At 37.6% G+C, this 16,422-nt stretch overlaps 1 protein-coding gene across 1 annotated transcript in view; it reads right to left on the reverse strand.

The window, feature by feature from the left end:
- The window catches only part of LOC586731 (metalloprotease TIKI1), a 55,729-nt gene extending 40,919 nt beyond the window's left edge, over nt 1–14,810 (reverse strand). The window contains exons 1-2 of the mRNA XM_786501.5: nt 14,010–14,810; nt 12,218–12,772 (exon numbers count right to left, since the gene is read on the reverse strand). Coding sequence (XP_791594.2) covers nt 12,218–12,772; nt 14,010–14,126 — 672 coding nt within the window. The 5' untranslated portion in view covers nt 14,127–14,810. The remainder of the gene's footprint in view (nt 1–12,217; nt 12,773–14,009) is intronic.
- Nucleotides 14,811–16,422: the final 1,612 nt, after the last annotated feature.

A 16,422-nucleotide genomic window follows, 5' to 3' on the forward strand; every position in this document is an offset into this window, starting at 1 on the left:
GGTAGCCTACATCAACACCGACTCCCAGCTTGACTTTTCAACATTTGCCTCATATCGGTAATTTATTGGCAATAAGCAAGGTTTTATTCAATTTCTCACGTTACCACGTAAACTTGACACAAAAGTCTCCTGCACTGTTTTGGTTGGTGTGTTTTCTCTTGTGGAGAGGGTTCTTTCTACCTGTAACACATCAACTTCCAGCTCCACAAGAACAACATTAGTCTTCATCTTCTGACACTTACTTCTAACCAACTTCTTAATTTTTTGTTTCATTTATAATTAATAGTTTGTTCTTATTCATTATTATGCAAATGAATGTCTTTTTAATACATATTGTATTCATTCATAGCAGGAACTAGAGCGATATTAGTCCACATCTCCTAACTTAAACTTCTAACCAACTTCCCAACTTTTCGTTTCATTTACAAGGTGTTCTTATTCATTATTATTATGCAAATTTATATGATTGATGTTTTTTATATTGTATTTGTTCATATCTGGGCTCCCTTGTAAAGCAGGCATTCTCTGTGACTCTGAAGGGGACTTCATGTCCCTGCTTTTTTAAGAAACATGGATAAATAAATAAATAAAAAAGTAAATACATAAACAAATAAATAAATAAATAAATAAATAATCGTCTTGTGAATTGTTGTGTTTCATTTAGAGTTAAACCTGGAACTATGAGAGCAGATACCTCTATAAGATGCATTCAACAATCACATACATGTAAATGCCACTGTTCTAAACAGGACGTCATTTTTAAAATTTAATTTAATTTTTACTTTATCAAAGGAGATTATGTTACTTAAATCTTTTTCAAGTTGAAAGAATTGTGTCCATGATTACAAATTTGCCAGAGAATGACAACAAATTCCTCTTTGTACATGAGAACACGTTTTCTGCTCAAGAGCATATAAAGCCATGTGTTAAGAAATAAGAAGTGAAATTCGTTTCAGACAGGTTGAAGAACAGACTAGCTCCAATGTGAACTTGATCATGGAGAGAAAGAAGGTCAGAAGTCAACCGCTCTCCTCCTGAGAGAGTGAAGACAAACCAAGAAGCAAACGTGATAGAATGGTTTCCTTCCATCCAGTGCAAAGAAAGGGGCCCCCAAAAGACGTAAACGGTTCAACGGAGAAGAAGAGCTGATCTGCTTGTAATATATACAGGTGTATAAGAAGGAGACAAAGGAGAAGGAGATAGAATGGGAGAAGAAATACATGCAGGAAACAGGAGAAGTAGCGGACAGGTATACATAAAAGACCATTCAGAAATGTATGAGACAATACAAGACACATCACTTGGAAGAAACTCATGATGATATTGATAACACTAACTCTTCATACAGAAGAAAGGGATTCACTCAAACCTTCCTAATATGAAAATTCTGTCTACATTTTCATCTCTGAACCTCTTTGTTAAAAAACTGACGTTCCATTCCTCTGATGTAAACTAAGAACATCAAAGATGATGCGTGAATGATTCTTATGGTAGGGGAAATTGCACATCAATTGCGCATCAATATCATTCAGTGCATGCATCGTTGAATGATTAATCGAGTATGAGAGGGAAGGGCATGTCTCCAGTGCAAGGATGATCAAGAAGGTCTAGAAACTCTTTACATACAGTATAAATCATAATTCAATAAATTAATTAGCTTCGGAAGAATAACATCACTAACAATTATGAATGTATTGCAAGCCATTTTCGTGTCTATTGCACAGTAGTCACCTCCTCGTAAGCACGTTGATTATAATTCCCTGGCTAAATTTAGCCTGGCTCAAGTCTAGCTCACTGCCCTGCAAATGTATTGATAACAGGTAAATAGCAATGAACTTAACAGAGGTATAAAACAAGATGGCTTTACAATAAACATGTAAGAAGCTCTAAGCAAGGAAGGCTTTATTATGGACCCTATAACCATGTGATAAATGAGACAGAAAATGGATACAAACATTGCAATAGCCTATTTGTGTAAATGATAATAAAATGAAAAGTGCAATAAGAAGAGTAGATCCAAATTAAAGAAGTGGTTGAATAATTGTACAAGGGAAGCCGCCAAACATGTAGAACTGGAAATCAGCAAACCAACCAACGGACAGCCGCTCGTCTTGTGGCTTCAGGAAACCAAATTGGCAACAGACGGCCTAACGACCCCCATAACCCATCAGACCAGAAGATACCAAAACATGGAGACATCGGAAGGCTGATAGCCGCAAAAATTGAAGATGACTTTCCAAACTACCAAGCAGGATGATGCGGTATGGTCTAACTACCGGTAGCGCAGGGAGGGGTTGAACGAGAGGGCGGCCAGCCAGGGTAATTTGTTGATGCCAATCAAGGTGCTCTCATGGATATCCGTCCACGCTCTTCTGCGTTGGAAAGTGAAACTACATGAAGGAAATTGGAAATTACCTCCAGATCTCAATCAAACTCCTTCAACCCCATGTGTATATATGGAGCTGGAGTGGTTTAGCAAAAGTGAAGTCCTCATTTTTTATGGTAGAGGGGAGATGATCCAGATGGATATTAAACAGAAATCTACATTACACAGTGTTTCAATCTTAAAATTGAATTTTAAACATCAAATATAGTTACATTACCAATGGCAAGGCCCCATATCAAATTTGTTTTTAAAAAATGTTTAAAAAATTATATATATATTACATATATATATATATATATATGCTTGAAATCTAATATGATGGCAGTTATGGCACTTTTCAAGGTTTTCTCTGGGAAAGGTAAAAAAAAAAACAGTGGAACCCAAAATATATATTTTGTGATCGAGAAGAGATGTCTGTTCTTGAAGTGTCACAGTGTGAACTGTAGGCCTACATGATTACAAAATACAGGTGTACAAGACTTTTTGATAAACTTGAAATGATGTTCCTTTCTTATTTTGATATTCCATACTGTAATGCATTTATACGGAAAATGTATTTGATTCGATTGAAAAAATAAGTCTACTTGTATTTCAAAAGGTCATGACCTTCATGTATTCAAAATAACTTTTGAACAAATCTAAGGATGGTTTAGTACCACCCACAACCACCCACAAGCGATTGCACAATTTAATCTCAACATACGATCATAATCAGACATTCAAATGGCTTCTAATCTTATGCAGGCTCCCAAACCCCCAGCTAAAAATCTTATTCATTTTCACAGCCAAGAAAATATCCCGATTGTTAATCCGGATATCATTCATTATTCCAAAACAAAGTCACACACACAAAAGAGAAGCAAGATTTCTACAGAAATTCTTTTTTAAAGATTGCTCCATTAGGATATCATCACTTCAACAAAAGAGATAATCAAGGATTCTTAAGACATTTAGGTGTCTCTTTTTGAGTTAAGCTGTCTTCAACCAGGATCATTTTCTAAGCTGGATATCTTAGGTTGCTGTAATTACAAGATTGTAAGTATTCCCCAGCATCAATACATGTCCCAATCAAATACAGAATTCTTTCATACAAAATCTCTGTATTTATTTATTTGGTATTGATTAGACCCCTAGAGAATATGCCCAGGATCTACTTAAAGGGGAAGTCAACCCTGATATTAAATTGGGTTTAATAAAACAAATTGAGGAAGATCTCGCAAGATAATAAGATATGCCACAGTTTTGCCCATTTGTGTTTCACTGATGACAAATACAAACATTAACAACTTTCCTATTTTGAATCAGATATTGTTCAAACTTTCATTAATTTTTTTATCTTGTATTTATGCTATAATTAATACCAGCTAATTATCAAGGTGGACTTCCCCTTTAAATTAGGATTGAGCTGATTCTCTTTTCTTCGTATCTCCCAATTCGATCAGGACATTTCTAAGTGCGTTAAATTGCATTTTGACAAGATGTAAACGGAGGTTTCCCCCCACTCTCTCTCCCTCTCTCTCTGGGTCAGGCCAAATCGCCTAAATCCCACAGCAAGCGCTCATCTGTTGCAGGAGATGAAAGAGCGAGCTAGCTGTCTGGTGAGCTGACAAAGGGTTCCTCTCGATCTCTTTCTGCTCCATGTGAAGTATGGCGTCCCGGCAATGACAAATGACTGTGAGGGCCATTGAATGGCAATGAAAGACAAAACTGCTCCAGAGATAATACCCATTTCCATCCTCTTTTTATTCATCAGGCCCTGATTGATATCAAATTTGCCGCAAGCACACGCCAGAGAATTGCAGTTGTTCATTGTAATACAATGCGGTTATAGAAGTAGAGGCAAAGTAAGTTTATCTGTACCCGCCCCATAACCCTGGTTGTATGGAGCCATTCTCCGGCAAATTGAAATAGCCTCAGACACCAACATATATCTCTATACAGTGGGAATACCAGCTTTGTGAAGATGAAAACGATAGTATTGGGCCACATCTTGCACAATCCTCCATTATATCTGTACTTTATGTCGATAACAATCACAAAAGCTAACGCTTTGATATCTTAACCTCCACACTGAGGGCAAACGCTGGAGTCTCTTAAACCTTCCACTCCCAAAGGCGCTAAAGACTTGCTCACAAGCCCATGCTTAAAACATGAAGAGGTACAAAACGGGTTAAAGTTTGCTTAAGTCTAATGATAACCTTCCTAATTCCAGCAATCAGCTATAGAGTTTTGATGATAATCCGTGGTAAGTATGACCATAAATCAAAGTTAACAAAAGGTTTCAGGCCAATCTTTTGGGGGTGACAAGATCCCCAATCCCTGATCATCTTACATTGTGCAAGAAGGGTACAGTAGGTCATTAAAATGATACCCAGTGTTATCACTGGACACACTAAATGTTTGTTCATGCTCAAAGAAAAGTAAACATTTGGACTTAACCATGATCTAAAATACAGGACTACTGGTACACAGTGTACATGACCATCATGGTCAATTGGTCATTGAATCTTATGTTTCGATCATTCTTTTTTTTAAACAATATGCACAGGCCTTATTGTGGTAGCGAATGAGTATAAACGTTAGAGAGTAACAGAATACACAAATCTTCAATTATGTCAAACCATTTTCACACTGACATCATAGGCACACAATATTCTCAAACATTCATGATTTCTTTCTTTAGGTTGAGCGTATATTTAACTGTCCAGTGTGGATGAGCATGCATGTATTCGACCTTAAGGTTGATGGGCTAAAATCCTTATCCCGATGAACTTGACCTCCCTCGATGACCTCAAATCATTTTCAGTTGATGAGAACTTGTCATGTCAGCTTCACGGTAATAAGAAATTATTCAAGCAAGCATTCATGATCTTTGCTTAAAAAATAAAAGCAATAATGCCATTCTTGTAGCATAATATAACATTGTGATATAATGTTTCTAGGCATTTCCAAAAAGGATGTTCTGTTTTATATCAAAACTTTATCATTGTACATTGTACATTGTAGCAGGACTGCAGGGCACAATTTGACTACTACCGCACATGTATTTGAAACTGTAGAGAACTAGAGACCTGACTCAAAGTTTTCCACAATTGCGTACGTGTACATATAGACCATATGGTCTACACCCAGCCTGTCTACCATCCACATGAATTATTTTTAGACCATATGTACGTACATGTATAGTAGACATACTGGAATTAGAATAAATGAGCAACGGAACAAATGGGTTGTAGACTTATTGGAAATTAGACCAAATGGAAACTAGCCTAAATGGTTATTAGACCAATTGATAAGTAGACCAAATGATAATTAGACCATGTGGGTAGTAGACATACTAGCTTGGTGTAGACCATATGGGAATAGACCAATTGGGAATTAGACAAACTGGTTGAAGACCAAACAGCAAGACATATTAGCAACACGTTTTACATGATGTAATTCCCCTCCTAAAGAACATGATAATTCGAAGGGGTTAATTTGCAATATCTCCTTCACAATCTGAGTACCGGTAAGAGAAAACAGAACTTCTAAATCATGAGATAAAAGAAGATGAAATGAGGCAATTAGGGTATCAGGCATATCTTCATTGACAGGAGGATGAAGAGGAACTCTTTCCATCTCCGATGCGCTCAAGACCACGTAGATCTCCGGTTGATAGAGGACGGACTTATCAGACTTCCAAGTTATCTCATTCGGCATCCGGCAGCCGCAGCAGCTCGTGGGGGGAGATTGACAGCTCAGGCTCTGTAACCAGCTGGGCACAGTTTGTGGGATCATGGCAAGAATGGAGGTGGGGCTATGTACACGTACTGGCAGCACACGCAAACCGTAAGCGTATTCACACTGCAAATAATAGTCAATTGGGACTAGCAAAATGCATGCACAATAATTTTCTGTGACAACCTCTCTCAAAAGCAGCTCATACTATTTTATTCAGAACTGACTGAAATGTACAGTTTATCCGTGTAGATTTATACGCACTACACATGCTGGTCAATCTAATTTTGATTTTAATGACTAATGAACTTTCAAAAATGTAATTTCACTTGTGAATGATTTACGAGTCTAGTTTAGTTTAGATTGGCTTATAACTTCCTAACTTTCTTTGTTGCTTTTATACTCTCTATCCTACCTCTCTCCCCTAGGAGAAAACGAACCCTTATCTGTAACCCTCTCCATTTTGTGAATCCTTCATACCTTCATCATATCAATGAAGCATATTTCTAAGTTCATATAATCCAACATATCAAGAAAAAAACTGGCAATCAGACAGATATAATCGGAAATCATCCTTCCATGAACTTTATGTGACCTCGGCTGACCTCCATCAATGTCCATCCATGTGTCATCCCCCAGAGAAAGGTGCCCTTCAGTCGCTCAACGATGAAGGGCAATTTAATCAACCGTGTCACAAAGCCATTTCACATCTGCAAGTACACTGCAAAGGATATGGATCGGACGTAACTTCGATTTTATTCAATTCCTTTGGGCGAATTAATATCCTCCATCTAAATGAAGGTACCATTGATTCCAGCAGAGTTCAGTGCACTTTGCTATTTATTATTAATCCAAGTATGTAACTTGCAAATAATACTCATGGTACTGATAGCCGAATGATTATACCATCATTTTACAACCTTCTTCCATAATACTTAAATTGCATCACAGTCTTCCAAATTGTTTAAAGAGCATATTCTACACTTTTTTTTGAAGAAAAGCACTTTTCCAATCCATATTTGAGTACCGAGTAAATAGGCTTATTACAAAATGTATGTTGATCAACTCTTATGTAATAAATGCAGATGGAATCAAGGTTATAACAAAAATATCAATGCTGGTCTGTGCATTCTTGAAGCACCTTGTAGAAAATTGGATCCACAGTCCAACTCCATTACAGCATATGATGGTTAAGATTGTATGTGTATAATATTCACACTCCCTCCTGTTCTATTTGTCAGCAATTCTACACTTTCTCGGATCCCCACTCCAGAATATTATGAATCTATCATCATTATTGAGTCAACCTGTACATGTAGTACACTGGATCCAAACTCAAACTTCATTACACCATCATGTCATCCACTTTTCTTGAGTCACCCTGAACTACATTTGGTCCACACTCAAACTTATGTCACCCACATTTCTTTTGATCTACATGTACATGTACACTCCCAATCGATACTATCGTGTCATCCCATTTGAAACTTTCTTGAACCACCCTAAACTCCCTACCGGTATATCATATGGTCCTACCAAGGAGTTCCTTGGTCCTACTGGATGTCTTTGAATAATATTGAGTCACCCTGTAGTACATATTGGCTCCACACTCCCACTTCATTATAGCATCATGTCATCCATTCATACTTCATGGGAGCCTGGTGTAAAATATGTCAGTAATTTCTAATCTGTCTACCACAGCACTAGCTCAATACTAACTGGTGGAGCATGTGGAGGAAGAACACACAACCAAGAAGATTTTGAATCTCCTTGACACAACTAGGATCACACTGCATTTTAATTTTGTCTTCTTCCTCATCATCTGTGTTATTTTCATTTTAATGAACCTTTCTCCATATTCACTTTATGCACCTTTTCTTTCTAAACAAACTTACTTCTCTCACATTTTGTCCTTCTCCGTCTCCCTCTTGAGAAAATAACAAATATTTGTAGTTATATTCCTCTTTAAGTTTTTGTTGTATCTTTATCCTCTCAATCTCTAGTCTCTACCTTCCTCTTCTCCTTTAATGTTGTATCTCCATCATATCTTCATATTGTCGTCCTCTTCAGAAACTTTTTCCCTTTCATTAATTCATTTCACTCTTTCCGAATACAAGATCCTTTTAATGATCATCTCTTTTGGGATCATTGGGTTAGATTAATCTTGTTTTAAAAAGAATATATATGTATAGTATTGCATTCCGAAGTAAAACCATTATTCATACACTTTTGCAAAGCATACTTAGGAGGAAAATTAAATACACCATGAACGATTAGGAGATCGCTTTTAATATAAAAATATAAAAAGTTTAATTTTGCAGGTGTGAAGAAAAGACTAAAGGGAAAAAAAGATTCTTTGGCACCTGGAATGATTTTTTTCTTCTTCTCAAACCTTAAACGTCAGCCCTGTCAAAGTAACCTAATGATGGAAGGTGTAAAATCCGGTCATGTCCCCCTTTCATTCGTTAACCTTACTTCTCTTCTATTCCCCTGAGTCTTGGTTAATAATGGTCTTTGATTTTCCAAGCTTTCAGTGTACACAGTTTACATGTCCTGTTATTGGAGCGAGCTAATTCCCTTGTTCAGGAGACTTGGCAATTTCTGAATTGAACCTCTTCTCTTTCCCTTCTCTCCTTTACAGATTGCCCCTCCAGTGAGGCAGCGCTTTGGAAGCAGTTCCTACCAATTCAAGATGACACAGTTGTTGATCCACAGATCAAATGGGAAACATGTTTTCAGAGGCGACTATTCAGCGAGATCCGACCTTCCCCCGACCCCGCTTCTTTCACAGGCTTACATCCAGGCCGTACAAAAATAAATTTGACCCAAATTCGGGGCGGAATGAAAACATCAACTGGTTCCTCAGGACATTTAAGGAGATTTCAGAGGTAACAAAATTCTGCACGGGGCGCAAACTTGGCTATTAGAGACCACTTTCTGGGTTATCACTACCGGAGAACAACAGAGCCAGGAGCAACTACTTAAACCAGAAGCGCAGAGGGCCAGAGTCCCAAGAATATGATCTCTTTTTATGGGGCTTGACCACCACTCCTTTACACTTTCAAAGCTTTTGTGCAATTTTCTTTTGCCACAGATCATTTTCTTTCCCTAAAGAAAAGTTGTCCTTGTTGATCACCTATTCAGTCTCAACCTCTTAAGAAAAAGTTACAGTTGTAAATGTTTAAATGGAGCACCTAAAGGTCTTCGCCCATTCACATGTTCACGTAGGCCTACAATCTTTATATAACAATGTCCACATGTACACATACATTATGTTTTGTCATTTTTAAATATGTTTTGAACACATTTTACCAACATAAAAGTGCTTTCCTTTTTGGTGAGAGATCAAATGCTTAAAGGGAAATCCTACCCAAAGAGACAACTACATGTACTCTAAAAGAAAGCAGAAAGATCAGAGAAGCAAACTGATGAAAGTTTTTAATTAAATCTGACTAAATGTAAGAAAGTTATGAATTGTTGAAAGTTTTAATCACTATAAGTATGTTCAATTCAAATTGGCTGAAGCGGTAATGTCAATGTGATGTAGTGCTGGACTACTGTCCCATCTGTTCTAACATAATATACAGTATGGTACATGTAAGATGACCAAAATTTAAATTTTTCAAATATTTATTGCTCACACTATGAACATGACTGACAAAGAAAGCGGACAAAATATACAGTTCCTCAGGTAGACAAAGGAACATCCCTTCACTGCTATTATGTAAAAAGGTGAATATGCATGTGACACCTGTTCTACACATTTTTACATAATAGCAGTGAAGGGATGTTCCTTTGTCTACCTGAGGAACTGTATATTTTGTCCGCTTTCTTTGTCAGTCATATTCATAGTGTCAGAATACAGGGTCTATTCCTTTTAGAGGAGGTATATAATAAATAATATATACGACCTATGATATATTTTGAGTAGTGCCCCAAGGGAAGAGGAAATTACAAGAAAAACAGAAATTAATGATTTCTTTTGTACATGGCAAATGGGAGAGTTATCCACGTCCTACGACCTACGTCACAATCCACGGATCAAACTACCAATTTGATATTCACATATATTTCAAACATTCATAATTCCCTTACTATTGGTTCGATTCATTTCAGACTTTTGCCATTCTGTTTTTTTTAAAGAGAAAATGCCATGATTTGATAAATCACAGAAAAATAGCATGATGCCCATGCAGCCCATCTTCATGGTTGTTCAAGATTTTCCAAATTGATATTACACATTAACGCATAAATATTGGCCAGTATGACATGTAGATGTACAAACCCTGGATCCCTTAATGATGTGTGCGTATTTCTGCATTTCAATTCCAAATTCAATTCACCCCGGAAAGGATCAATTTTCCAATAATTAGATTTGATATTAGCATGGCTGCACACCAAGGCAAATGGGGTCAAGAAGACATCTGTTCAGAAATAAGTATAAATGCAAAGCTTGATACATTTTTTCGCTCTCAATACCGAATTTGTTTAGGCAGGGAAGAAGCAGTTTTTATGAATTATTCCTTTATAGTAAATTAAGAATCATACAAAAAAAATCATATATTATTAATTTATCATCAATACTAGTAGAAGAGAAATATATTCAACATTATCCTTATCATTATTATGCCACTACAATTAAGTATCATCATCTTTTATCATAACTTGCCTTCCAACATAAAAGGATTTTTTTTTCTCTCTTTGCTTTTCATTAGCTTGTCTAGGATTACTAATTATTGGGAATTATTATTTATAATTATCAAGAATTTATTATTATAAATGTGGTCCCCCCCCCCCCCCCCACAGGAATCGTGGATACGCCACTAGCGGTCTTTTACGCAGAGCGCCACTGAGTTCGTTCATATCTTCTGCTGAAGAGAAGATAGGACTCCATCATCGCCTAAACTATGCTCTCGAGCACAATACAAGCCATTCCAGTGTCATGTTATATCGTTTATTCGGTTATCCATCGACCTTATGATATAGCACTAGCCTTGTTCAGTGTCTCCTTCTCTTTGCAAAGTCGGTAACTTCAAAGAATTACAAAATCGAGAAGGCCCGCGCTTTTAATTAGATGCAAACAGGCAAGGCCACGGCGCGATGAATTCTCCATTCGACATATAAACGCACGCTGCCGTAAAGAGACTCGTGCACTTTGGACGGTCATCGTAAGGGCCGAGAGAGAAGTTCGTGAATAGTTCCGTGAATTGGGAATGTGAAAGTCAACCCTCCGATCTGACATTCAATACTCTTTCTTTTCTGCCGAATCTGGATGCTAATAGTAATACAGCCCTAATTTCCATTTCTTTCTGGAGTGTCCGGTAAATGCGTATTTTTGTCCGCCGCCGCTACCGACCAACCCTCTTTTACAGCGAACCCGAACAAGAAAATCGAAATCCTTTTGCTCTGAAGCTCTTTATGTGCCCCAAACTTATCCAGTTGATCGGGTTTCTAAAGGAGCGCTAATACCATCTAAATTAGAAGGGTGGTGTTACCGGCTATTGAAATCATTATACGGCCTGTTGATCAAATTCCTTTCTATTGTCCGAGAGAGAGGACGTGTTCCAAGGAACACCCAAGGTCTCAGAAAACGGAAGGGTATTCAGTACATGGGAAAATAAACTTTAATTCACACAGAGGCGAGCACATGAAAACATGAACTGATCGGTGTCATGTCAGAAAAAATATTTTTTGAATAGAATCAGCAGACCAGCACTGATAACATTCAATAGAACATCGGCAATATCCGACAACTCATTGAGACAGAAGATTAATTTTACTTGCGACTTGTGTATCGTGCGAATTTCCCCATGTCCTCATTATTTATACACCCCTTTCGCAGTAGGAAACGTCAAAAACACGTTTTTCTTTTGATCGTAAAAATAATCATATAACAATTTGTGAAAAGCGATGTGCGCACGCATTTACATCACGAGACACTCAAATCGGAACAGTCCGATCATCCTAATTGAATATAGCCTGCAATACATCAACATTAGCACCATCAAAGATAACCGCGCCAAAACAATCAACACTCGCTGCTTTAGCAATTATCATCGCACACAAACTCTTTTCCAGATATTACAACAAATTCCAGACTTTTGAACTTACCTGCGTAAAGTTTAATCCATTAAGGGGAACACACTGTTCTTCAACTTGTTCCACGGCCCCAGTTCTTTTATTGAGTCTTGTGGCCTCCTGGGCCAAATATAAATCCAAAACGGGTATTTCTCTGGACTTGATGTCGGCTTCCGTCAACGAATCGATGACAAGCATGACCCAAATGGGTCTTTTTCGCTCCCAGTTGCCGACGATCGCTTCGAAGAGGTAGTCGGCATAAAAACCGCGACCCCGTTGATCAGCGCTCAACCATTGCGGCATCATTCGCTTCACATATTGTAAATGAGTTTTTAATCTCCTGTAAATACTGTGTGGTAAAACCTCGCTGAGACTTTCTCCGTTTGGCAACAACTGACAGTTCGCCAACTGCGTCATCGTGTTCGGATCTGTGAGATCAAGTTCGACGAATATATTTTCGCTTTCTCGGAAAGCAACTTTGGTATTTTGAGGAATATAATCCCAAACGCGTGTGTATGGTACGTGTATTGTTCCCAAGAAATAGGCAGGCGGATGTCTTCTGACTTGCCATAAAAACGAATTGGTCCCCTGAAAGAAAAAACAAAAGAAAGACCTGTCAATTAGACGATTAAGGTGGTGATTGACATCCATCATGTCCATAGAAACAATAGCATATTGGGGAAACAATAAGAGGTGTGAAGAAGAGAAGAGAGTTACAATTACAGAGTATGAAAGGAAACAAATTGCCCTATTTTGACCAAGGAGTTGTTAGGCAATTAGTTACCCTCTTGCATAGAATTGCATCAACATGGTCAGGTCCATTGAAATACCGAGAAGTAAAACGACACATGTTATAGTTCTTTTTCGTATTACATTTAAACTACAATATAAACGACACATAAAGGGAACAAACTAATAAATGCAACATTGACTTGTTCAGTTAATTTGCAAGGCCAGCATTTCGCTCAAGACAATTATTATTATTTTTTTTTTAAATTACATATAGCAGAGACGTACGGACCTTAAAAAAGAGAACAGACTAAAGTATAAGGAACAGACCAAAATTACAAGCGAGGATGTGGTTAAAAGGGGTTGCACAAACAAAACAAAACCCAAATGCACTAAGGAGGTAAACCTGTGCTGAAGGGGTGAAAAGAAAAAAGAGGGAGCTTTGAAAATACGTCGACAAAAGTCGGACAAAAACCCTTTTATCGTTGGATGAGTGGATAAGAGAAAGGAGGGAGAATAAAGAGGATCATTTCGGCGTGCTGAATTAATCACGACTTTAGGAGCCAAGAATAAGTAGAGGTCTACGAGCAAATTGATTTTTCGGAACATAAGATTTTAAGGGCATTTGTAGACTACAAACTATAGAGCTGCTCTAGGTGATTAAATCGCTTGACATAACAGTAAACAAAAATTCTGGGGGAAGATAAACGAGTCCCGATGGTGAATGAGTTCTTTTTTTGTCAACATGTTTGAGATGGCAAACCATTCAAATGTTTTGTCAATATATAATAAATGATAAGAATTGAAAGAAACTTGTACCTAAACTAGAAAATGTTCGTAGCTCAACAAATAAGACACGTAATTAACACATTCCATGTATCATACTCTCAAATTAATATTATGTTATTCTTTAAATATTTCAAAATAATCCATTTTTGCAGGCCTTGAATGATTTCGTCAGTAATCATGATAGGGTAGTTCCAGTTTAACTGATTTGCACTTTTTTTCGAAGTCAAACTTTTTCCTAATTTTCGGTATTTTGGAAAGAAAAAATATGCTGAAGTAGACATGATCATGATGAGAATATAAATCGAACCTGTGTGTGAGTATGACAGTTCAGCTGCTCTCGTAGGCTTTGAATGTTCGAGGCAACTCCCCTCGGCCACGGCAAGAAAACCAGCACTAAAACCGAGACAATATCCCACCACAGCATGGCTACTACTCTACACGTCCCCTCCACTACACGAACAGTGAATTCACGCCAGAACTCCTGGGGAGTGCACCCGCTGCAAGGCGACAAAATGGCAGGCTGACAATCGGAGCCCGCCGGCTGTGCGATTTACAAACTTCTGCGGAGGATTTGTCGAAAAAGTCATCAACTATTTCACTCTAGCGAAATAAACGAAGGCAGTGGTATCCGACACGAAGTCCATAACTCATCTGAATTATCCATATTATAAATCAAACGACTTTTCCCTGGGATAACAAAATTGAAAGTTCAAACTAAGGAATCATCTTCACGTTGAAACTAATGTCGAGTATTCCAGTTTTTGCGTGGTAGCGTAGCCAAACGTTCCCCGTACAAAAGTGGTATTCGCTGGCCGAGACAACAAAAACGCCGTATGTTGACCACTGGTCTGTTGAGTAAACTCTTTACCATAGAAGGTTGAATGACTCACTTAAGACTCAAGTGAATGTCATGTGTACTGAGCGGTAATGTTCACAAATCGACGATCACAGATCGACTCGACCAACAGCAGGAGAAATTGAAGAAGCTTTCGGAATAAGCTTGATCGGAGCGAAACAAGTCAGTTCTCTGTGATGACTCTCGCATCAACTGTCATCTTACCCGCGGTACTGGTAGTGGTGGTCAACTCGATCCCTGCGCTGCTGAGCGCTTGTACCGTGTGCTACACGAGAGTTTGTTGTGCTCTCGTTAGTCTATAAATTTAGGCGCATTGTGGCGAATAACTTATTTTGACTTTATAGTCAAAACTGTACAGCCGTTTAATCCGATGAATACAAGTTATTTTTCAAAAATGTATACAATTCTACTCCTTTAAAAAAAATCTAAGATATCTTGGCTAAGACATCATTGTATGAATCTTTATATTTCCTGATTGATGAAATTACGGTTTTCTTTAAAGACTAATAAATTGCGTTCAAAACTTACATGCAATCAGTGAAGCCATACTCCAAAATTCCACGCCTATGTGAACATGCATAGTATTTTGGTTTGTTTTTTTTCGCGAGAAAACAACAATTTCTCTGAATTTCTTTTCAGCAAGGTGATAATGAAGCAATTATCACGGCAGTTAGCGACCGCAATATAACCAGTCGAGTTTTTAAAGCCACCCGGGGAATTAATATCGCGAACAAACGAGAAGAGTTCGGGCCGGTGGAAGAATAAATATTGCACGCACATATTTTCATTCTTGGTTCGGTCAAAATGGAGCTGAAGCGTGTAAATTTGAAACTCGGCAAGGTGTTTCTAAAAGGTCATTTTGTGGCTTTATGCAAGGTCTTGGTGGGTTCCTTTGCTGGCACCGACACAATTCTGTACCAAGAAAAGTTGGGAGTAGGTGAAAAAGCAACGTTTATTTGTTCTTACGATCGACCGATGATAATTGGCATATCATCTTCTTTTTTTTCATTCTCTCCTGACATTTTCTTTTATATTTCGTATTGTCATTCATCTAAATTTCAAACACTGGTAAAAGTGGTAGACACGGAACTTGGGCAGGAGCACATAGGCCTATTGCACGGCGCCTTATATGAACGCCTTAAAGATAAACTTGAGTTCTGGTAAAAAAAGAAAATGAATTCTCACATAATCAAACGAAACTTACACTGAATGTTCAAGATAACAAATAAATGTCATGTGCCGAACAATTTTGGAAGAAAGTGTATACTGGCTGAGTAATGAGCATAGAAAGATAAGGAAATCAGGGTAGTACTAGCCCCGACACCATGTATGTTGTCCCATATAAATATTTCTGTGTAAGTGATTGTTACTTTACCAAGACTCTGCCAAAGTTTATGATGATTTTGATGACTCCAGAACCTTGCATTACACACCATTACTTACATGCTATATGATCAACTTTTCTGATCCATTCCACATGTTTTCTTTCACAATGCAATAGCATTAACAGAACTCAAGTTTATCTTTAATAAATGTCTTGTTTTAGGCCTACACGAGTCGAGTCGTGCCGCTAGCTCCCTATCACTGCCCTCCCCCATTAAATTTTGTTTCAACCCCTCTATAGGCTCTATTCAACTCGTACCCGATCGACAAAATGTCAAAATTATCTCCTGCACTAGACTACAAAAAATATCCTTCGCGATATTTTTATCTATAGTATCTTTTCACTCATGCATTATTTATATACACAAATAAAAAATGTATACATAAAAAAATGATGAATCTCTTCATTCTTTAGGTTTAATAGAAATAAAAATATTATGTCTGCTTTAAAAATATAAAAATAGATACAAAAATCAAATCA

The sequence above is a fragment of the Strongylocentrotus purpuratus genome, unplaced genomic scaffold (assembly GCF_000002235.5).
Source record: "Strongylocentrotus purpuratus isolate Spur 01 unplaced genomic scaffold, Spur_5.0 spur5_scaffold_3, whole genome shotgun sequence".
NCBI lineage: Eukaryota > Metazoa > Echinodermata > Echinoidea > Camarodonta > Strongylocentrotidae > Strongylocentrotus > Strongylocentrotus purpuratus.